The sequence below is a fragment of the Dendrobates tinctorius genome, unplaced genomic scaffold (genome assembly GCF_039654945.1).
Source record: "Dendrobates tinctorius isolate UK_male_01 unplaced genomic scaffold, ASM3965494v1 ptg000035l, whole genome shotgun sequence".
Taxonomy (NCBI): domain Eukaryota; kingdom Metazoa; phylum Chordata; class Amphibia; order Anura; family Dendrobatidae; genus Dendrobates; species Dendrobates tinctorius.
Window position 1 is genome coordinate 4645401 of NW_027361703.1, and position 22905 is coordinate 4668305.

A 22905-nucleotide genomic window follows, 5' to 3' on the forward strand; every position below is an offset into this window, starting at 1 on the left:
TAATGTACAAAATGTAAAATAATACCACCCGAGGGAAGGCTTCATATCTGTCGCTGAGAACATTGAGGAGACATGTTTTCATTATTCAATATCTTCTTATGGGCATCCAAAAGGTTAAAAAAAAATTTTAAGGAACATTGTGGGAAAAAAAGTCACAAAGAGAATAGATATTTGCATAATATCCCAAGAAAACTGTATCATCTAGAGATACGGTTGATATGTCAAAAATGTGTAATTGTCTTTAGAAGGAAAATTCCCAACAAAGGAAGTACATAAGTTACAAAACTTGAAGGGTTAAAAGAGGGTATGCAAGTGCAACTAGAAGATGAAAAAGAGACAATTTGCACATGAATTATTAATCTCACAAACCAAGAAGGTTGTATAGGACGTTTCCAGTTACCTTTCAGCATGTCTATAGAAATTAAAAAGTGCTTTCTCAAGAACAGTAGGTTGCGTTAGACCGTACTGGAGAAACAGGTTGAAAGTGACAAATAATTCCGAATATTGTGTCTTGAAGGCATCTCTCAGTTGAAGAAACATTTGAAGCGGTTGTATCAAGTTCTCAATAATTACATTATAACACTCAGCATAATAGTAATAAATAATAACAATAAGGCTATTTTCACACTAGCGTTACAGGGCGCAGCGCAGGGCCGCCACTAAGCCCCACCCCCGGCCACGCCTCCACCGGTCAGCTCCTCCTCTGATTGCATGACGCTGCATGCGATCAGCGTACCCTGTATTTAGCGCTGGGTACGCTGGTTGTGCGCTGGTACACTTTTGCATGCGCTTGCGCCCTTTTGGCGCTGCACCGAGCGCACAAAAATGCAACACAGTGTGTTTTTGTGTGCTCGGCGCAGCGCCAAAAGGGAGCAAGCGCCGACAAAAGTGTCCCAGTGCACGACCAGCATACCCAACGCTAAATATAGGGTACGCTAATCGCATGCAGCATCATGCAATCAGAGGAGGAGCTGACCGGAGGAGGCACGGCCAGGGGCGGGGCTTAGTGGTGACCCTGCACTGTGCCCTGTAACACTAGTGTGAAACTAGCCTAATGCATTACCTATTTACCTCTCTATATATAGACTTCTGTGACTTCCATACAGCACCTTTCCCTGATGAAGCTGCACCGCAGCGATACACGTGGGGTTTTCCCACACTCCTGTTCTCCTATACCCCTTGCACAGTCCCCTTGTTCTTGGGGTCTGATCCACACAAGTTCTTGCCTCCCAAACATTTCTACATGGCAGGTGCCTGAATTCCTCTTTTGGTTGTTCCCCTGGTGGCTGTTTTTACACTGAGTCTGGTATCATTTTTTTTTACTGTTTTCAATTTTTGCATATCACTCCCTTCTATGCTGTTTCTGACTCCTAGAGAGACCACTTCTTAATCTAACTAAATATATGGGGGCCTCTATATTCTTCTTATAGCTCCAGGTTATTCTGTGTTAGGCCAGGATCACACATGCGAGGAATACGGCCGAGTCTCGCATTTTAATACTTGGCACTGCCGCCGGTACTCAGAGGTGGAGTGTGCATCTGCATAGCAATACATGGAGTCGCAAGCTCCGTTCCTGAGTGTCGGCGACAGTACCGGGTATTAACATGCCAGACAAAATGCTTGTTTGTCAGGCAAAATAATTTTTTTTTTTTCAAAAAATAATTTTGGCATTGCATCCTCTGTAAAGAAATTTTAACTAATAGTTTATTTAGGGACAACCCTCAAAATTTGTACTGTATCAACAAAGTGGAAAAAATGGGTCAAAATCCTGTTATAACCCTAAACACAAATTCAGCCTTTAGTCAACCTTTAATAAATGTATGTTAAACAGATTATCATACCATGCATGTACACTTCTTACAGCCATCTGTCCAGGAATCCAGTTCTCTGTAGACATTGCCCTTTACAGTGCAAGATCTTTCACAGTAGCATTGATCTAACCTATTCATCCTCTGCTCGGCTCTTGACAGCTGCAAAGAAATTTCAATCAGGTAAAAAGAAGATAAAGATGTATGACACAAACAATATTTTCCATAATTCCATAATAATACACAAAAGGTAAAAGCCATCTGTGATGCACAAAGAAGTCAGGTTCTTTGTAACAAACAGTTATTAAATCAGCAAGATAATGCAAAATATTGGTTAAATTGTTAAAGTGCTTACAGACATATCACCACACCTGCCCAATAGTTGTATCTTGTATTGCATCTCACCTATATGTGAATGTACCTAAACTATTGATAAAGAAGTTACCTAAGGCAATTAAACCCTAACTAGAGACCATAAAAATTAACTTTTAATAGGACTATTTAAAGAAAAAAACTTTTAAAATCCGCTTAGTCAGTATATACAGTATATGTCTGCTATAGCCTCAACCTCCTGATGACGCCAGTTCATCTGGTGAAACCTGTTGGGGAGGCTTAGGAGCTTGTTTTAGCAGCTTGACAGTTTGGGGTTGTTTAAGTAGGAATATATAGACATCGGCCAAGTCAAATATATCCTTGCCCATAAAAGAAATAATGTCTGGTAGGACACTGAATACAATTATGAATCCGATGCAAAAAGCAGTATACTCCTGTTCACAGACATATACTGTATATACTGAATAAGAGGATTTTAAACTTTTTTTCCTTTAAATAGTCCTATTAAAAGTTAATTGTATGGTCTCTAGTTAGGCTTTAATTGCCTTATGCAACTTGTTAATAATTCATATGATTACCCTACATTGACTATTTGAACAGCATTGGTTGTAAATTTGTACCTAAACTATGACACCTAAATTATAGATTTTACATTATTATTATTATTAACATTTAGACCTGTAGAGCCTTTTTCAGAATAAAGAGTCGTTATTCTAGCCCTGTATAACCCCTTTAAAGGGGTATTCTCAAGTTTGAAAGTTATCCCCAACCTAAAGATAGATGATAGATAGATGATACGTTCCCTATTGCTGGGGCATCACAGAAAAAAGATACAGCCTTACCAACACCAGGTCAGATTACCAATACACTGGCAGGATGCAGCAGAACCCCATGATAAAGGTGGGTCTTTTCCTACAATGTTTTTTTAAATTTTGTTCTATGTCAACCATTTTTAATTTTAGTGTTATGACTCACAAGTGTAGGTTACAAGCTAATCTATTTTGGCCACAGTTATTATTCATCTTTTTTTATTGCACTTTCTTCCATTTTTGTGCAGGATGCAGCCAGACCATTTAGTGTTGGTTTGGTGTACTGGGGTGTCTGTGCTTGTGAGGTTGTGAGGTGCACCTATATAGTGCTGGACAGACCGTCTGATCACATAGTATGGGAGTCATCAACAGGCTGTAAGCCAAACACAGTGCATCACACGTACCGTATATACTCGAGTATAAGTCGTCCAGAGTATAAGTCGAGGCACCTAATTTTGCCACGAAAAACTGGGTAAGCTTATTGACTCGAATATAAGCTGGGTATGCATTGTCCCCTCATCCCTGTCCTGGTATGCATGGCTCCCCGGTCCCTGTCCTTGTATGCATGGCTCCTTATCCCCTATCCTTATAAGCATGTTTCCTATTAAAAAAACAAACATCCTACTCACCTTGCCTGCGTGCCCTCGATGCATCTCTTTCCAGTGCCAGCAGCTCTTCCTGCCGAGCGATCTTGAGGCCCCGCTCATTAAGGTAATGAATATTCACTCCACGCCTATGGGAGTGGAGAGGTGTGAATATTCATTACCTTAATGAGCGGGGCCACATGATCGCTCAGCCAGAAATGCTGCTGGCGCCGGAATGAACGACATACAGTGAGGGCACTCAGGAAGGTGAGTAGGATGTCTTCCGGAAGCCGGCAGCTGCAGGTGTCACTGTGTGTGCTATAAGAGAAATGAATATTCATTGCCATTGCAGTAAATATTCATTTCTCTTTAGCAGCGGGCACAGTTACAGCTGCAGCCTCCGGCTCCTGCCTCTTGTGACCCGCTGCTCCGCAGTTCCCCCTTCTCCGTCAGCCCTCTGGGACAACTGACTCATGTATAAGCCAAGGGGGGGGGCATTTTCAGCTCAAAAAATTGCTGAAAATGTCGGCTTATACATGAGTATATATGGTATCTGTGACTGGTGTCCTATAGAAGCTCCAGCTGGGTGCATGTTTAACACTATACAGTCACCCCCTCCATAAATTGGTAGGATTGTGAGTGATTGTTTGCATCAGTATTTTGCACCTGTGCTGCCCTTGCCTTTAAAATTGGGGTCTGCTGCATCCTGCTAGTGCATTGGTAATTTGACCTAGTGTTAATAAACCTGTATCTTTATTCTGTGATGTTTTCAGAAATGTTGTTCTAGGTTAGCCTTCCTTATTGCTGGTTGTCTGACTGCTGGGAATCCCACAGATTTGGTGTTTTTTAGAGGCCTACATGACTGAAATGGAGGTTAATCATTATTATTTTATTTATTTTACTCACTTACAGTTGTGCTCAAAAGTTTACATACCCCGGCAGAGTTTTTGCTTTCTTGGCCTTTTTTCAGAGAATATGAATGATAACACCAAACCTTTTTCTCCACTCATGGTTAGTGGTTAGGTGAAGCCATGCATTGCCAAACTACTGTGTTTTCTCTTTATAAATCATAATGACAACCCAAAACATCCAAATGACCCTGATCAAAAGTTCACATATCCCATTTTTTAATACCGTGTATTGCCCCTTCTAACATCAATGACAGCTTGAAGTCTTTTGTGGTAGTTGTGGATGAGGTTCTTTATTTTCTCAGATGGTAAAGCTGCCCACTCTTCTTGGCAAAAAGCCTCCAGTTCTTGTAAATTCCTGGGCTGTCTAGCATGAACTGCGTGCTTGAGATCTCCCCAGAGTGGCTCAATGATATTGAGGTCAGGAGACTGCGATGGCCACTCCAGAACCTTCACTTTGTTCTGCTGTAGCCAATGACAGGTCGACTGGATCATTGTCATGTTGGAACATCCAAGTATGTCCCATGCACAGCTTCCGTGCTGATGATTGCAAATTTGCCTCCAGTATTTGCTGATAACGTGCTGCATTCATCTTTCCTTCAACTTTGACCAAGTTTCCTGTGCCTTTGTAGCTCACACATCCACAAAACATCCGTGATCCACCTCAGTGCTTTACAGTAGGAATGGTGTTCCTTTCATCATAGGCCTTGTTGACCTCTCTCCAAATGCAATGTTTATGGTTGTGACCAAAACATTCAGTTTTGATCTCATCACTCCAAATTAACTTGTTCCAGAAGTTTTGAGGCTTGCCTCTGTGCTGTTTTGCATATTGTAGGTGAGATACTTTGTGGCATTTGCACAGTAATTGCTTTCTTCTGGTGACTCGACCATGCAGCCCATTTTTATTCAAGTGCCTCCTTATTGTGCATCTTGAAACAGCCACACCGCTAGTTTTAAAAGAGTCTAGCATTTTAGCTGATGTTATTTGTGGGTTTTTCTTTGCATCCCAATTTCCCTGGCAGTTGTGGACGAAATCTATGTTGGTCTACCTGACCGTGATTTTGTTTTTACAGAGCCCCTGATTTTCCATTTGTTAATCAAAGTTTGAATGCTACTGACTGACATTATCAATTCCTTGGATATCTTTTTATATCCTTTTCCTGTTTTCTACAGTTCAACTACCTTTTCCTGTAGATCCATTGACAATTCTTTTGCTTTCCCCATGACTCACAATCCAGAAACGTCAGTGGCTGGATGAAAGAAGCAAGAGAGTCTGTCTGGATCCCAGAAACTCACTCAGCTTTTATGCACACACACTGATTACCAGAAAACAGGTCACAGGTGAGGATCTTACCTTTAGTAGCCATTCAAACCCATTTGTGTCAACTTCTGTGCAGTGTTATCAGGCCAAAATCACAAGGGTATGTGAACTTTTGATAAGGGTCCTTTGGATGTTTTGGGTTGTCATTATGATTTAAAAAGAGAAAACACAGTAGTTTGACAATAAATGGCTTCACCCAACCACTAACCACGAGTGGAGAAAAAGGTTTGGTGTTATCATTCATATTCTCATAAAAAAGGCCAAGAAAGTAAAAATTCTGCCCGGGGTATGTAAACTTTTGAGCACAACTGTATAAAGCACCATTAATTTCACAGCAGATTACAGACATTATTGGAACTGTGCCCATTGGGGCTTACAATCTAAATTCCATATATACGTATGTATTTACAGTGTGGAAGGAAATTGGAGTACACAGAGGAAACCCACACAAACATGGGGAATACATGCAAACTCCTAGCAGATTTTGTCCTTAATGGAATCTGAACTCAGCACCTGAGCGCTGGAAATCAACATTCATTCTCATGGGAGTTCTGAAGATCAGTCAAGAGCAATGCGGATCTGTGGGAGCCCCAGGAATTTGGCAACAGCAATCTGAAAACTATCCTTTATCCCATAGAAATGTGGACCAGATTAGAACTAGAGTGGGATTTGTGACATCTTGTTGAGGTTCAGTATCATTTATTTTATATTCTTTTTATAGTTTGAGCCCTTCTAAAAATAGTTTTGATCTGCTGGACAACCAATTTAATGCTTTAGGATGTATCATAACTTTTAAAATATTTTTAACAGTTGACAACATGATAATAATAACAACATACTGCACATGTGGCTGAAAAATATTAAAGGGGTATTCTCAATTTGTCTCTTAAACAGTTTAAAGGTCTGTGGTTCCTTTGCTTCCTTATTTCTTGGGTGGCGGTGGCTCATGCTTGAGTGATAGTTCTGGCATAAAGATTTGTCTTGCTACAACACATGTCAGTGTTTACTCTACCCTGTTATCAGGGCCAGTGTTGGTTGGAATGGGGGGCAAAGTGGGGCCTATTAGAAGCTGCAGTGACAATACAAGTTCTGCATGATCAATGTAGCTGTCAAGGTTAAGACTGCTTAAGGATCATAGTCACATAACCGTGATGTCATCAAAAGTTCTAATCTTAAGCAGTCTTAACCTCGGAAACTACAATGACAACATAGAACATACATTAAGACAACTTAAGGACCTTTGATGACATCATGATCATGCGATTATGATGTCACCAAAGGACCTTTAACTGCTGGAGTCTGGAGTATCTAAATAAGAAGATTATTGTGAACAGTTAAGCAAGTTGAAGATGAAATGAGCTCTAAAAGGCCTAAAGTTAAAGATGACACATTTCCTTTGTATTTTGGGCATAAAAAATAAATATTGTCATTGTTTTCATTTTAAAAATTACAAAAAGGAAAATGGGCCGATCTAAAAGTTTGGCCATCCTTGGAGAATTGTGTGCTCAGATAACTTTGACCAAGGTTTCAGACCTTAATTAGCCTGTTAGGGTTATTGCTTGTTCAATATCATTGGTAGGAAAGGCCAGGTGATGCAAATTTCCCAGCTTTTTAAAACTTTTGCCAAAAAACAGCAGCCATGGGTTCTTCTGAGCAGCTGACTAGCACTCTGAAAATAAAAATGGTGGAGGCCCACAAAGCAGGAGAAAGCTATAAGAATTTAGCAAAGCGTTTTCCAGTTGCCCTTTTCTCTGTTCAGTTAAAAATGTACTTAAAAAACGGCAGTTAACAGGAACAGTGGAGGTCGAGTTAAGGTCTGAAAGACCTAGCAAAATTTCAGTAAGAGCTTCTCATAAGATTGCTATAGAGTCAAATCAGAACCTCTGCTTGACTGCAAAAGACCTTCAGAAAGATTTAGCAGACTCTGGAGTAGTGGTACATTATTCTACTATTCTAAGACACCTGCAGAAATATGACATTCATGGAAGAGTCATCAGAAGAATACCTCTCCTACGTCATCACTATAAAATTCAGTGTCAGAAATATGCAAGAGAATATCTAAAAAAGCCTGATGCATTTTGCAAGCAAGTTCTGTGGACCAACGAGGTTAAAATAGAACTCTTTGGCCACAATGATCAAAGGTATGTGTGGAGAAAAAAGGGCACAGAATTTCAGGAAAACATCATCTCGCCAATCATTAAGCATGGGGGTGCATCAATCATGCTTTGGGGTTGTGCTGCAGCCAATGGCATGGGAAACATTTCATGGGTAGAGAGAAGAATGGATTCAATAAAATTTCAACAAATTCTTGATGCAAACATAACATTATCTGTAAACAATTTAAGTTGAAAAGAGGATGGCCTGTACAAATGGATAATGATCGTAAATACAAGTCAAAATCCACAATGGACTACCTCTCAAGGTGCAAGCTAAAGGTTTTACAATGGCCCTCACAGTACACTGATCTGAACACCAGGGAAAATCTGTGGCTAGACCTCAAAATAGTAGTGCATGCAAGACAACCCAGAAATCTCATAGAACTGAAATAATTTTCCAAGGAAGAATAGATAAAAATCCCGAAAAAAAAATTGAAAGACTCTTGGCTGGTTGCAAAAAGCATTTACAATCTGTGATACTTTCAAAAGGGCTACAAGGTGCTACAAGGTACTAACTCAGTGCAAGGGGGAGATCGCTGGATGTGCCCCGCGGGCGAGCCACCAGCCACCTGCAGCTGCAGCTGCTAGCCCGTGCTGACATGTCTCCAGCAGGGGCACCCGCCAGGAGGACTCCTCCTTCCACACTGGGCTCCTGGAGTGTCAGCTCCTGTGCATGAGACCCGTGAGAATGTCTCTGCACAGCCAGACTGAAGAGGAGCAGCTGGGACCCCCGGAGAAGCCCAGGGACAAGCTGCCCCCCATTCTGTGTGAGGCCAGCGTGGCCACTGCTGGGGGCATGGAGAGAGCAGTGAAGGGCCAGTTCTCAACATTCAGCAGTTTCATTTCGACGATCAACCAAAAGAAAGAAGCCGCTGGGAACAGATGCTCACCTACGCAGCTTGTTATACCCAACAACAAGCATGTCCAAGACCTTCCACCCATATGCCTTGATGTTCGACAAAAGCAGCGAATCTCCATTGATACACTACCTGCAGAGATGAAAGCCCCGATCGTGCCTGAACCTTTCATTCCAGTACGGAACAAAAACTCTAAAGGATTTCCAGATAGACTTAGACAAAGCAAAAGCCACCGGAGAATGGAAAGCTGTGCACAATTTCTATTTAACTACATTTGATTTGTTCCTGTAGTTAAATGCTGCATTCAGGAGAGATGTGAACGCGCCTCTTAACACTGTTGAAGATTTCAGAATCAATACAAAGTTTTTGAACATTATCTACGATGCCTTATTAACTACTACTCAAGATATCCAGAAAACCATACTAAAAGGAATAATTAACAGTCTGTTAAGAGAATGGAAAGGACTACTTGCTAGAGATGGGGTGCACCTTACGAAGACTGGTAAGCATGTATTTGGAAGTCGCCTTGCTACACTTGTAAGGAGAGCTTTAAACTAGAACAACATGGGAAGGGAAGCAAAAGACCAGAAAAAGCCATACACCTGACAAATGCTATTGAGAACTCTGCTATTAGAAGTGGAAAGGAAGAACAAAGACGAAAGAATCTAATTAATAAAAATATTGGAGAAAGAGAAACCAATCACAAACTAAAATGTTTCTATACTAATGCACAAAGCATGGGCAACAAACAAGGAGAATTGGAACTACTAACACAGGAAAAGAAATATGATGTCATTGGAATCACTGAAACTTGGTGGGACAATACACATGATTGGAATACAAGACTAGAAGGATACAACTTATTTGCAAGAAACAGACTTGATAAACGAGGAGGGGGTGTCGCATTGTATGTTAGAAACGCGTATATCTGCACAGAGATTGAAGCTTCAGAGACTGGGAGTTCTGTGGAAACTGTTTGGGTAAGAATACAAGGACAGAACAATGGAAAGGACACCATTGTAGGCATTTACTACAGGCCGCCTGTGCAAGCTGAAGCTATGGATGAACTCTTTATGCATCAAATGGCCAAGTTCTCCAAAAAATATGACATAGTTGTCATGGGAGATTTCAACTATCCAGACATTTGTTGGGAATCTCTCTCAGGCAAAACTAACAGGTCAAGGAAATTCTTATCCTCTCTTGCTGACAACTTTATCTTCCAAAAGGTAAGGGAGAAAACAAGGGGAACTGCTACCTTGGATCTAATCCTTATAAACAGGGAGGAAATGGTTGAGGAGGTAAAAGTGGCTGGGACCCTAGGAGGTAGCGACCATGCTATTTTAGAATTTTGGATAACTAGAGGCGGAAGACCTGTGAAGACTCAGACGTCAAGGTTAGATTTCAGAAAGGCAGATTTTAAGGGATTCAGAAAGAGAATTGGAGGGATCCAATGGCTGGATATCCTTAAAGACAAAAATGTCCAGGAAGGATGGGAAATCTTGAAAAATGAAATTCTCAAAGCACAGTTGTTAACAATTCCGAAAAGAGGGAAGAATAGGAAGCAGTTAAGGAAACCAGGATGGATGAACACAGAACTTAAGCACATGCTAAAAAGGAAGAAAAAAATGTTTATAAAATGGAAAGAGGGAGGCATATCTAAAGAAGAATATAATGCTGTCTGCAGAACCTGCAGGGCACAAATCAGATTAGCTAAAGCTGAATATGAATTGAGGCTTGCAAGAGATGTCAAAAGCAATAATAAAGGATTTTGGGGATATGTCAAAAGTAAAAGAAAAGTCAAAGATGCTATAGGATTTTTACAGGATGAAAATGATGAAATGGTAAGACAGGATGCTGAGAAGGCTGAACTTTTAAATTCCTATTTTGCATCTGTTTTCTCTCAGAAACGAAATGTAACATCAACTGTAATTCACTGTCCTATTAAGGGAATAGAAGAATCCAGGATATCTATAAACAGAAAGATAGTGAGGAAACACTTAGCTAGCCTAAATGAATTCAAGTCTCCAGGTCCAGATGAATTACACCCCAGAGTACTGAAGGAGATAGCAGAAGAAATTTTTGAACCCCTCTCTATAATCTTTGAAAATTCTTGGAGAACAGGAGAAGTGCCAGAAGACTGGAGAAGAGCAAATGTTGTTCCTATCTTCAAAAAGGGGAAGAAGGTGGACCCAGGCAACTATAGGCCGGTGAGTCTGACTTCTATACCAGGAAAGATCTTTGAACAAATTATTAAACAACATGTATGTCAATACCTGGATAAGAATGAAGTGATTAAACAGAGTCAGCATGGGTTTGTAACTAATAAGTCACGTCAGACTAACTTAATTTCCTTCTATGACGGTATCACTGATTGGGTGGATCAAGGAAATTCTGTAGATATAGTATATCTTGACTTCAGCAAAGCATTTGACAAAGTCTCTCATACAATCCTTATTGAAAAAATGATTAAGTATGGAATGGACAAGGCAACTGTTAGGTGGATTCATAACTGGCTTAGTGATCGGACCCAAAGAGTGGTCGTAAATGGCTGCACATCCAGTTGGAAGAATGTCTCAAGTGGGGAACCACAGGGCTCTGTCCTGGGCCCTGTATTGTTCAACATCTTTATCAACGATTTAGATGAAGGAATTGAGGGTAAACTGATTAAATTTGCTGATGACACAAAGCTAGGAGGGATAGCTAATACTAGAGAAGAGAGAGAGAGGATTCAAAAAGATTTAAATAAACTGGAGAAGTGGGCAGCAACTAACAGAATGGTTTTTAACAGGGAGAAATGCAAAGTACTACATCTGGGCAATAAAAATGGAAAAAGCATATATAGAATGGGAGGAATAGGGCTAAGTGACAGCACATGTGAAAAAGACTTGGGTATACTAATAGATCACAGACTGAATATGAGTCAACAGTGTGATGCAGCAGCAAAAAAGGCAAATGCAATTCTAGGATGTATTAACAGAAGCATACAGTCTAGATCACGTGAAGTCATTATTTCCCTCTACTCCTCTTTGGTCAGACCTCATCTGGAATATTGTGTCCAGTTTTGGGCACCACATTTTAAAAAAGACATCAACAAACTGGAGCAAGTTCAGAAAAGAGCGACCAGAATGGTGACCGGTCTGCAAACCCTGTCTTATGAGGAAAGGTTGCAGGATTTGGGAATGTTTAGTTTGCAAAAGAGAAGACTGAGAGGAGACTTAATAGCTGTCTACAAATATCTAAAGGGCTGTCACATTGTAGAAGGATCAACTTTATTCTCATTTGCACAAGGAAAGACTAGAAGCAATGGGATGAAACTGAATGGGAGGAGACACAGATTAGATATTAGAAAAAACTTTTTGACAGTTAGAGTGATCAATGAGTGGAACAGGCTGCCACGAGAAGTGGTGAGTTCTCCTTCAATGGAAGTCTTCAAACAGAGGCTGGACAGACATCTGACTGGGATGATTTAGCGAATCCTGCTTTGAGCAGGGGGTTGGACCAGATGGCCCAGGAGGTCCCTTCCAACTCTACGATTCTATGATTCTATGATTCTATGATTCTATGACCAAGAACTAAAGATGACCTCAGAGCTTACTTTATCCTGACACAGAATCCATAATTCAGCAGTACATCTACTTACGTCATCTACGCTCATCTACTCAGACAAATTGCCACCTTGTCTGATGCCGACCACAATTTGTTAGTTCACCGATTCAAAAAGATGTCACAGAAACGATTTAAACAACTAGTTGACTGACTGCTCCAGTTGATCTCCTTGCGCCTCTTTTCTGCCAAGCCTGAAGAGTTTCCACCTCTTGCAAAATGTACCTGGTGGATCCCAAAGTGTCAGCGTTACTAAATGCTGCGAATATGCTCTGTAACCCACCATTAATTCCTTACACTGATTTCTATAACCCCACGTTGGATCATATTGATCTCATGGAAGACTATCAAACCTGGCAATTCTATGGCAACACTCACAGATTTTCATTCTGTCAGTTTCCGTTTGTCATATCCATTGCAGCCAAAAAAGTCATAATTCAGAAGGACTCGGAGCAACAGATGATCAGCATTGCACGGCAAAGTCTTGTGGATAAAGTTTCTCGGAGACAGAAACCAGATATGAACATGTTGTTTCTTAATATCAAAGTCAGGAGGCTGCAGCTGGTGAGCGATTCTCTGGATGAGCTTACAAGAAAACAAGCTGACCTAAAGAAAAAGTTGAAAGTAACAAGGTACTAACCATGCAGGATGCCCAAACTTCTGCATTGGCCCATTTTTCTTTTTGAAATTTTTAAAATGTTAAAGATAAAAAGATATATATTTTGCATAAAAAAAGGAAATGTCTCATTTTTAACTTTAGGCCTTTTAGAGATCATTTAAGTTGCTTAAACATTTACATGCCAGTGTACATGTGTATGTATGTGCTCTGTGTATACATATGCATGTATTATGTGTATGAATATACAAGTGTATGTATGGGCTCTATGTGTATATACTGTACATGTGTATGTAAGGTGTATATAGTGTGGCAGGGCTAAGGGTCGTGTAATTGATGGGAGATATGTGCCTCATAAATGGCTTGTCTCTATAATGTAAGGCATAAGTAAAGCGTACCAGATATTATTATTGTGGTTGTTTGAAGGACCTGTGGTGAGGTCACAGTCAGGTGACCAGTCAGCTGCTGAGTTTGTGGGTGTGGCTACAGCCTTATAATGTGGCCTGCTCCTGAACCAGGGAGTTGTGTGTGGGGAGGACTAAGCCTCCCATGTGTGCTGAGACTCCTGCTCTGAGTCTACAACTACGGACATTTTGTGTTATTTTGCCTGAGCTAAAAGGCTATTTGTTTGGTGTTACGTTGCCTTGTGCGTTTATGCCGTGAATAAACCGCAAGCAATGTTGAAGAACCTGTCTCATATTTGTCTCCCGCTGCACCTAAGCGAGCCACATCCCCACAATTGGTGGTACACGTGCGGGCAGCGGTCCCAGCAGAGACTTGAGACAGTTGCTGCATGTCCTGGGTGAAGTTTGCAGCGGGGCAACAAGTACTGCCGGGAATCATGGATTACCTGCTGAAACACCTGGTCCAGTCCCAGGCACTGCAGCAGGAAACCAACAAGCTGTTACAGCAGATCCAGCAAGGCCAGCAGGAGCAGCGGCAGCAGTTCCAGCAGAGCCAGCAGGAACAATGGCAGCAGATGCAGCTTCTGGCAACCGCCATCCAGGAGGGCAGGACGAGCGCCCCAACCCCAGGTCGGGCTGATGCCGCCGACGTCGAGAAGGCGGTAAGACGCGCATTACAGAAAATGACCCCTGAGGATGATGTTGAGGCCTTCCTGACGGTGTTTGAAAGGGTGGCTGAGAGGGAAAAACTTCAGCCAGAGCGGTGGGCGGAGGTACTGGCCCCATACCTAACGGGGGAGCCCCAGAAGGCGTACTTTGACCTGACGGTACAAGATGCCAGAGAGTATCCCAAATTAAAAGCGGAAATTCTCGCCCGCTTGGAGGTAACAATGACTACCAGGGCACAGAGAGTGCATCGTTGGGCCTATCACCGGGACAAACCCCCGCGCTCCCAAATGTTTGACCTGTTGCACCTGGTCCAGAAATGGCTGCAGCCAGAGTCAGCTTCCCCGGCACAGATGGTAGAGCGAGTTGTGATGGATCGGTTTGTGCATTCTCTGCCGAGACCTCTACAGACTTGGGTTGCCCAGGGTGATCCCCAAAATGCTGATGAACTGGTTGGGCTGGTCGAGAGATACCAGGGGATGGAAGGTTCCCTGGGGAAGCAGCCCATTCCGTATTGGGGGTCCCAGCAGGGGGCGGAGTCACAAAAAGGCATGGTGCGTCCAAGGTCAAAAGGGGTGGGGGAGGCGGTGCCCAAGGTCCTCTCGGGTGTTATTTGCTGGAAATGTCATGAGCCAGGACATATAGCGGCCCGTTGTCGCCAGACCACCGAGCAGATGGACTGCAGCATGGGACGCCGTAGTTCATACTACGCATATCCAGCTTGCAGTGTGAACTCGCTACCTAACAAGGGGCCACAAGCGTGTCCCGTGAAGGTGAACGGTCGAGCAGCAATGGCGCTTCTGGACTCCGGGAGCTTGGTGACCCTTGTGAGGGCCAGTTTTCCTCTAAACATACTCCCGGGTAAAAAGATTGGTGTTCGGTGCATACATGGCGATGCAAAGGACTACCCTATGGCTAGGGTGAAGATTGAAACGGCGCATGGCACCGAGTCGCATGAAGTTGGTGTTGTTCGAGACTTGTTGCATCCCATAATTATTGGCCGGGATTTCTGTCTGTTTTGGGATCTGTGGGGGAGGGGTTCTGAGTGTGCTAGCAAGAGCAGGGAACCAATCCAACCCACTGAGGTATCGCCACCACCAGAGGCAGAAGACTTTCCTTTATGTGTCCTTGTCGGGGATGAAGAGGAAGGGTCCCCTGTACCTGACATCCCGGAGTTAGGGGTGGCCGGGGAGAATTTTGGGACTGCCCAACATAGGGACCCCACACTAAGGGAAGCCTTTAACAATGTCACCGTCATTAATGGGGTTGCACAAGAGCCAGGAGCAGACACAAGGTTTCCCCATTTTATGTTGAGTGGGGAATTGTTGTACCGGGTCACGAAAATAAGGGAGGAGGTGGCAGAGCAGTTAATAGTACCAGGCCCCTATAGACGAAAAGTGTTGGACATGGCCCATTCACACATCTTGGGGGGACACCTGGGGGTGGAAAAAACCCAGGAACGGGTTGTACAGAGGTTCTATTGGCCTGGGTGTCACCGGGAAATAGTAAACTATTGCAGGTCCTGCCCGACATGTCAGTTAACTGCCCCCACATCTCATTTTCGGAACCCTCTTGTGCCACTGCCCATTATTGAGGTGCCATTTGAGAGAATTGCCATGGACTTGGTCGGTCCCTTAGTTAAATCAGCTCGGGGGCATCAGTATATATTAGTCATCCTGGACTATGCCACACGCTATCCTGAGGCCATTCCCCTGAGAAACTCCTCCGCGAAGAGTATAGCCCGTGAGCTGGTCCATGTGTCTTCCTGGACGGGTTTGCCGAAGGAGATCCTGACCGACCAGGGGACACCTTTTATGAGCAAAGTGATGAGAGAATTGTGCAGAGTCTTGCAAATTTCCCAGTTAAGGACTTCAGTGTACCATCCGCAGTCAGATGGCCTTGTTGAGAGGTTTAACAAGACACTGAAGAGCATGCTGAGAAAAGTCATAGAGGAAGATGGTAGAGACTGGGATTGTCTCCTACCGTATTTACTGTTTTCTATCCGTGAAGTTCCCCAGGCCTCCACGGGGTTCTCCCCCTTCGAGCTTCTGTACGGCCGGCATCCACGAGGTCTCCTAGATATAGCCAAGGAAACCTGGGAATCCGAAGTCACGCCCCACAGAAGCGTCATTGAGCATGTGGCACTGATGCAGCAGAGGGTTGCGAAGGTGATGCCCATTGTTAAAGAACATCTCCGCCAGGCACAAGAGGCTCAGGTCAGGGTCTACAACCGGTCAGCCAGAGTGAGGCAGTTCAATCAGGGAGACCGAGTTCTCGTGCTAATCCAGACGGTGGAAAGTAAGTTCTTGGCCAAGTGGCAAGGGCCATATGAGGTGGTGGAGAAGCTGGGAGACGTAAACTACAAGATCCACCAACCCGGAAGACGGAAGCCATACCAGGTTTACCATATTAACCTTATCAAGCCATGGCAAGATAGAGAGCCAGGGGTAACTCCGTGCTTGCTGGGCAACCTAGAAGGGGAGGTTGGAGCCGTTACCATAGCGGAGACTCTGTCGAAGGCCCAGAAACAGCAGTGCCGGGAGTTACTCCAGAAAAACCGCGACCTGTTCTCAGAGTTGCCGGGGAGCACGAAGGTGGTGGAGCACGAAATTCTGACAGAGCCACATGTGCGGGTGAACGTGAAACCCTATCGTATTCCTGAGGCCCGGCGAGAGGTAATCTCCAAGGAGGTGCAGCGTATGTTGAAGCTCGGGGTCATTGAGGAATCCAAGAGCAGCTGGTCGAGCCCGATTGTCCTGGTCCCAAAACCTGATGGTGAATGGAGGTTCTGCAACGATTACCGAAAGCTGAATGAGGTCTCCAAGTTTGACGCTTATCCCATGCCACGCGTTGATGAGGTCATCGAGAGACTTGGACCGGCCAGATACATAACCACTTTGGATCTGACAAAGGGATATTGGCAGATTCCCATGGCACAGGAAGCCAAGGAGAAGACGGCATTCTCCACACCAGACGGGTGCTTCCAGTATGTCCGGATGCCGTTTGGCCTACAGGGAGCTCCAGCAACCTTCCAGAGGGCGATGGATAGAATCCTTGCGCCTCATAAGCTATATGCTGCCGCATATCTAGATGATATCGTCATCTTTACCCCGGACTGGGAGACTCACCTGGAGAAGGTCCAAGCATTGTTTGATGCTCTAAGAGAGGCGGGGTTTACAATAAACCCGAAGAAGTGTGCCTTGGGGAGAGAAGAAGCCAAGTACCTCGGATATGTAGTGGGGCGTGGCGAGATCAAACCCCAAATCAATAAAGTGGAAGCAATTCAGACATGGCCGAGACCTCTGTCAAAGAAGCAAGTTAAAGCTTTCCTGGGGATTGTGGGATATTACAGGAGGTTCATCCCAAACTTCGCCACAATGGCTGCACCTCTAACTGATCTGCTTAAGGGGACGAAGTCAGTGATGGTCAGCTGGTCCGAAGAAGCAGAGTCAGCCTTCCAAGAAATGAAGGGAGCTCTTTGCAAGCAACCCGTTTTGGTGGCCCCAGACTTTAAATGTGAATTTGTCCTCCAGACAGATGCCTCAGATGTCGGGATAGGAGCAGTCCTCTCCCAAGAGATATGTGGGGAGGAGCATCCTGTTCTCTACTTGAGTAGGAAGTTGACTCCTTGTGAGAGAAATTACTCAGCTGTAGAGAAGGAGTGTTTGGCCATAAAATGGGCAGTGGACACATTACGGTACTACCTGGTGGGACGGAAGTTTACATTAATATCCGACCATGCCCCACTCAGGTGGATGAGGGAAACAAAGGGCAAGAATGCTAGGGTCACCCGCTGGTTCTTAGCCCTACAAGACTTCAGCTTCCATGTAGAGCATAGGGCCGGGAAGCTACATGGGAATGCCGATGCCCTCTCCAGAATCCCTTGCCTGGTAGGTGAAAGTGCCAAGCCCCACGGCTTTAGGCAGAGGGGGGAGGTATGTGGCAGGGCTAAGGGTCGTGTAATTGATGGGAGATATGTGCCTCATAAATGGCTTGTCTCTATAATGTAAGGCATAAGTAAAGCGTACCAGATATTATTATTGTGGTTGTTTGAAGGACCTGTGGTGAGGTCACAGTCAGGTGACCAGTCAGCTGCTGAGTTTGTGGGTGTGGCTACAGCCTTATAATGTGGCCTGCTCCTGAACCAGGGAGTTGTGTGTGGGGAGGACTAAGCCTCCCATGTGTGCTGAGACTCCTGCTCTGAGTCTACAACTACGGACATTTTGTGTTATTTTGCCTGAGCTAAAAGGCTATTTGTTTGGTGTTACGTTGCCTTGTGCGTTTATGCCGTGAATAAACCGCAAGCACTGTTGAAGAACCTGTCTCATATTTGTCTCCCGCTGCACCTAAGCGAGCCACATCCCCACAATAGGCACATGGCACTTGTAAGATTACTAATTTATTAAGTGTTGTGTGCCTTTCAATAAATTAGGTGCATCTTACTCTAGCAGCCCCGTTCATTCAGTCTGCCTTGCACAATTCTAGTATTAATGAACCCAGACTATTGTTCTTTGCAGCATATTGCAAGGTGTAAACAGGAGATGTGCTGCCGAAAACATGATATGTAGGGTGACAGAATGATCTATTAGTGATCCTTCTGCAACCATAAGGCTGAGTTCACACGTGGCGTTTTTTTCGCGTTTCCGCGGCAGTTTTAACCGCGCGATTTTGCAGCGAAAATGTGAAAAATAAGCATCCCATGCATTCCTATGGGATTCCGCAATGCTGTGCTAATGCTGTGGCTTTTACAGCGGCGGAATCGCTTCGCGGTAAAAACCGCAGCATGCTCATTAATTTTGCGGAATCGCGGCGATCCCGCACCCATAGGAATGCATTGTTCCGCTTACTTCCCGCATGTGGCTGTGCACACCATACGGAAAGTAAGCAGAACATTTGCGGATGGTACCCACGGTCCGGAGGAGAGGAGACTGTCCTCCGGGCTTTGGGTACCATATCCCTGTAAAAAATAGAATTTAAAATAAAAAATAGTGTTATTCTCACCTTCCGGCATCCCGCGCAGCCTTCCCGCTTCTCTCCACGCTCTCGTTCCCAGTAATCCTTTGCGAAAATGCCCGCGATAACGTCCGTTCTCGCGGGATCGTGAAGTCTCGCGGTCATTCGCGCGACATCATCGCGAATTACCGCGAGACATCGCGATCCCGTGAGAACGGACGTCATCGCGGGCATTTTCGCCAAGGATTACTGGGAACGGCTGCGCGGGACGTCGGAAGGTAAGAATAACACCATTTTTTATTTTTTTTTACATTTTATCTTTTACTACTGATGCTGCATAAGCAGCCTCAATAGTAAAAACTTGGTCACACTCGTCAAACACTATGTTTGGCGAGTGTGCCCAACCTGTCAATCAGTTCTTCAAGCGATGCTACAGATCGCTTGGAAAATGCTAGCATTTTGCAAGCTAAATACGCTTGCAAAATGCTATTTTTTCCGCTGGAAAATCGCGGAAATTTAATGGAATTCTCGTGGTAATTTCCGCGAGAGTTCCGGTACGTGTGCACATAGCCTAAATGTTTCTGTGTGATGTGCAATATGTTGGCAGTTGGGGTCCTACTTTTAACTTTGATCGCTACATTTACATATAGAGTTAGCAGGGCATCTGAACAAGCTTAGGACAGAGAGAGCACTGATTAGGAGAATTGCTGTGGAAATTGCTGATTCTGCTGGGTGCTGGGGATTGTGATTATGCAGGACTGATAAGAGCTGTGTCAGGAGCTGAGAGGGAGGGGGAGGGAGGTGAGCAGCTAACTGCTGTATAGAAATCAATAGGCTGGAGAGAGATGACTGGGATGTTTGGAGGCTGGTGGCCAATCTCCATGGAAATAAGCTGTACAATTTGTAAAATGTAAGCTCTCACAAGCAGGAGAATGAAAGCAAACAGAAAAAAGAAAGTCAAATGCAAACTTGCTCATTTTCATGATTCTAACTAACTAAATCAATATAATAACATGAGAATACCTCTATAAATACAATACAAAGCAGCCAGTAGTCAACAATATGTATCTGAGCTAATAGGTCAATTTACTCATCCTTTCAGATTTATGATGTAGTGATCATAATAGATTTAGGGTTTTTTTTTTTATAGTTAGAGATTATTCTTACCAAATGAAGAAGTTAAAAATGAAGATGTTAAATGCTGTATAATGCATTACCATGATGTAAAAATAACTCATAAATACCTTCAGAAGTTATAATAATTTTCCAGCCATTACCCTCCTGTCCCTTTACATTCTATAATGAATACATTACTGTTTATGACATTTTATCATTCACTTTTTGGGTATTCCAAGCTGTGAAGCATTGACCGCTGGTGACTGCAGGACTGGCTGACTGTCAGCTGTTTATTCCTCTACATAACTGAATTCAGGAGTTCTGCCATTGTGTGCATACAATACTATAGTAGCATAATTCTCTATATAGCAGGACACTGCTGAAATATCAACTGGAGAAAACATTGCTATAAAATGAACATTAGGTGATGTACTGTATGTCAAAACCTTCAGGCATAGTTGCTATTGTATCTAGTGGCAGATGACATTTTATGTAAAATCATACAGAATCTACAGCAGCAAATATCTTTATTACTAAGTGTCCTTTTCTACTGAGGTCTATATTACAGATCAAGTCATATCTTGCTGGGGTTTAGATGAATATGTGTTATTTTTGGACCTAAATATATGTATAATTAATTATCAACTCTATCTTTTCATCATTTATCACATTCTCTTTTTACTCTAATTTCTATATAATCATTAACCTATAAGGATGGGGGGTACACAGTGATGTGTTGTGCGACAGCAGTTTTCTGACAACTGCAACTTGCTGTTGTGTGGCTACAAGTATGTTAATTCTCTGATTTTGCTGTGAAAAAACAGCAATTGAAGCAAAAACAGCATTGAAGCCCATGGCATTACGACCAGAGACAGAAAATCACAGTATGTCACAGGTTGCAACGTGACAACATAGGACATCATTGCATCCAAAGTTGCAAGTTTTCACTTTGATTTCATTGTCACGCAGAGTTTAGTCCTAGCATAAGGCTATGTGCACACGCTGTGGATTCACCAGCGGATTTTTCCGTGCAGATCCGCAGGTAAAACTGCAGGTAAATTGGCCAGCGGTTTTCCCCTGCGGTTGGACACCTGGACAATGGAATAGGTGTCAAACCGCAGCGGAATCCGCAAAAAGAATTCACATGTCAATTCTTTCTGCGGATTTAAAACCGCAGCTTTTCCGCAGTGAAAAAACCGCAGCATGTGCACTGCGGATTGTAAATCCCATAGACTTACATGGTACTGTCTGTGGAACTGCTGCGAATCCGGCGAGGCCAAATCCGCTGCGGATCCACAGCAGAATCCGCAGCGTGTGCACATACCCTAAGGCCGGGGTCACACTTGTGTCTCAATACCCGGCACTGCCGCAGGCACTCGGGACCAGAGTGCTCAGCTGCATAGAAATACATGGAGCCGCACACTCCGGTCCCGAGTGCCGGCGGCAGTGCTGGGTATTGAGGCGAGAGACTCGCGCGAGTTTTTCGCAAGTGTGACCCCGGCCTAAATATGTTTCTATAAACTGAAGACTAACCCATTTCTAGTGGAATATTTGCATCTTGTCTATGTTAGATAGTTTTTACAAACAATTCAGAATGCCGCATACTGTATATAGTAGACACCATACGAGTGTTGTGCTGTGCAATAACCTAAAACACTTTCTCCTGCACAATTTCATCATTTTAAGTGTGTTGCTAGAAATGAAAGTGCAACAGTTTTATTTGATATTTTATCCTCTGACTCTGATCTGAAACAGAGATTGCGAAAACCTGTAAAGCCTATTGTAAGATGTTCCATCTCTCTATAAATGTCGTAGGAAAATGAGTCTCAAGTCAGCCAAAAAATATCAGTTTTAAGCAATAAAAATACTTTTGTTGGAAAAAATATAAAAAAAAAAATAAAATTGTACCTTTGCTGATGTTTTTGCCAAAATGTCTTGTAATTCCATGATTTTCTGCACTAATCCATGAAAGTCATTGCATGTCGGACATGCTGAAATAATAAAGATTGAAACTTCAGTTTGACCATTTCGGGAATCAGACCTCACCCTTTTAGAAAACACGAAGAGATATACATACTGCGATTTAGATCAGGACACTGGGAAATAAATCCTTGAGGCATGATAACGATCTGTAGATCTTGCATGATCCCCTGCAACAATGACACTGAGTGTAAACATTATGCTACTTTGTACAAAGGAAGCCGTCATGCACTGCACAATACAATTTTTCCCATAAAATCATTTTACATCTGTGTAACTGTATCCCATTAAGATATGAGTAGCACATACGGTAATAGAAAACAGCCTATAAGTTAAATAACATGATTTGCCTTTCCCTGAAGGGTATGTATTGATTTTTCTTTTAATGAATTCATGCCAGTGAAATTGATGGAAATTAATTAGTATAAACATATTAAAAATACATTCCAGATAACAACAGGAAATGTATAAATCAAGAATAGCAGGATTAATTGTTTGTGTTTTCAGCATATATGTCCACAAAAGATTTTACATAGAAGCTATGTAATTAGAACAAACAATATATCATAAGAGAACAATATTAATGCATGTCTCCTCTTTCACAAGGAAATGATAATGATTTTAGGCAGGACTCTATGATATAATCGTTCTTCTATATCATTTTATTAGTGGTTTTTGATGATAAAACGCAGCACGGACCACCCAAAATCTGTGCTGTAGGCTACATTAAATTATGCAGTATGCCGCTCATCAGTCTTATCTGCTGTCTTCAGTGCGGGAGTGCGCTCTGT

General features: G+C 43.1%; 1 protein-coding gene and 1 pseudogene across 2 annotated transcripts in view; one reads left to right on the forward strand and one right to left on the reverse strand.

Annotated features, from left to right (window-relative positions):
- Window positions 1–22905, reverse strand: part of NELL2 (neural EGFL like 2) — a 549962-nt gene that overhangs the window by 326988 nt on the left and 200069 nt on the right. For both annotated transcript variants that reach the window (XM_073573236.1, XM_073573234.1), the window contains exons 6-8: window positions 22212–22284; window positions 22043–22125; window positions 1842–1970 (exon numbers count right to left, since the gene is read on the reverse strand). In XM_073573236.1, coding sequence (XP_073429337.1) covers window positions 1842–1970; window positions 22043–22125; window positions 22212–22284 — 285 coding nt within the window. The remainder of the gene's footprint in view (window positions 1–1841; window positions 1971–22042; window positions 22126–22211; window positions 22285–22905) is intronic.
- On the forward strand, window positions 8608–13018 carry LOC141087802 (probable E3 ubiquitin-protein ligase HECTD2; annotated as a pseudogene).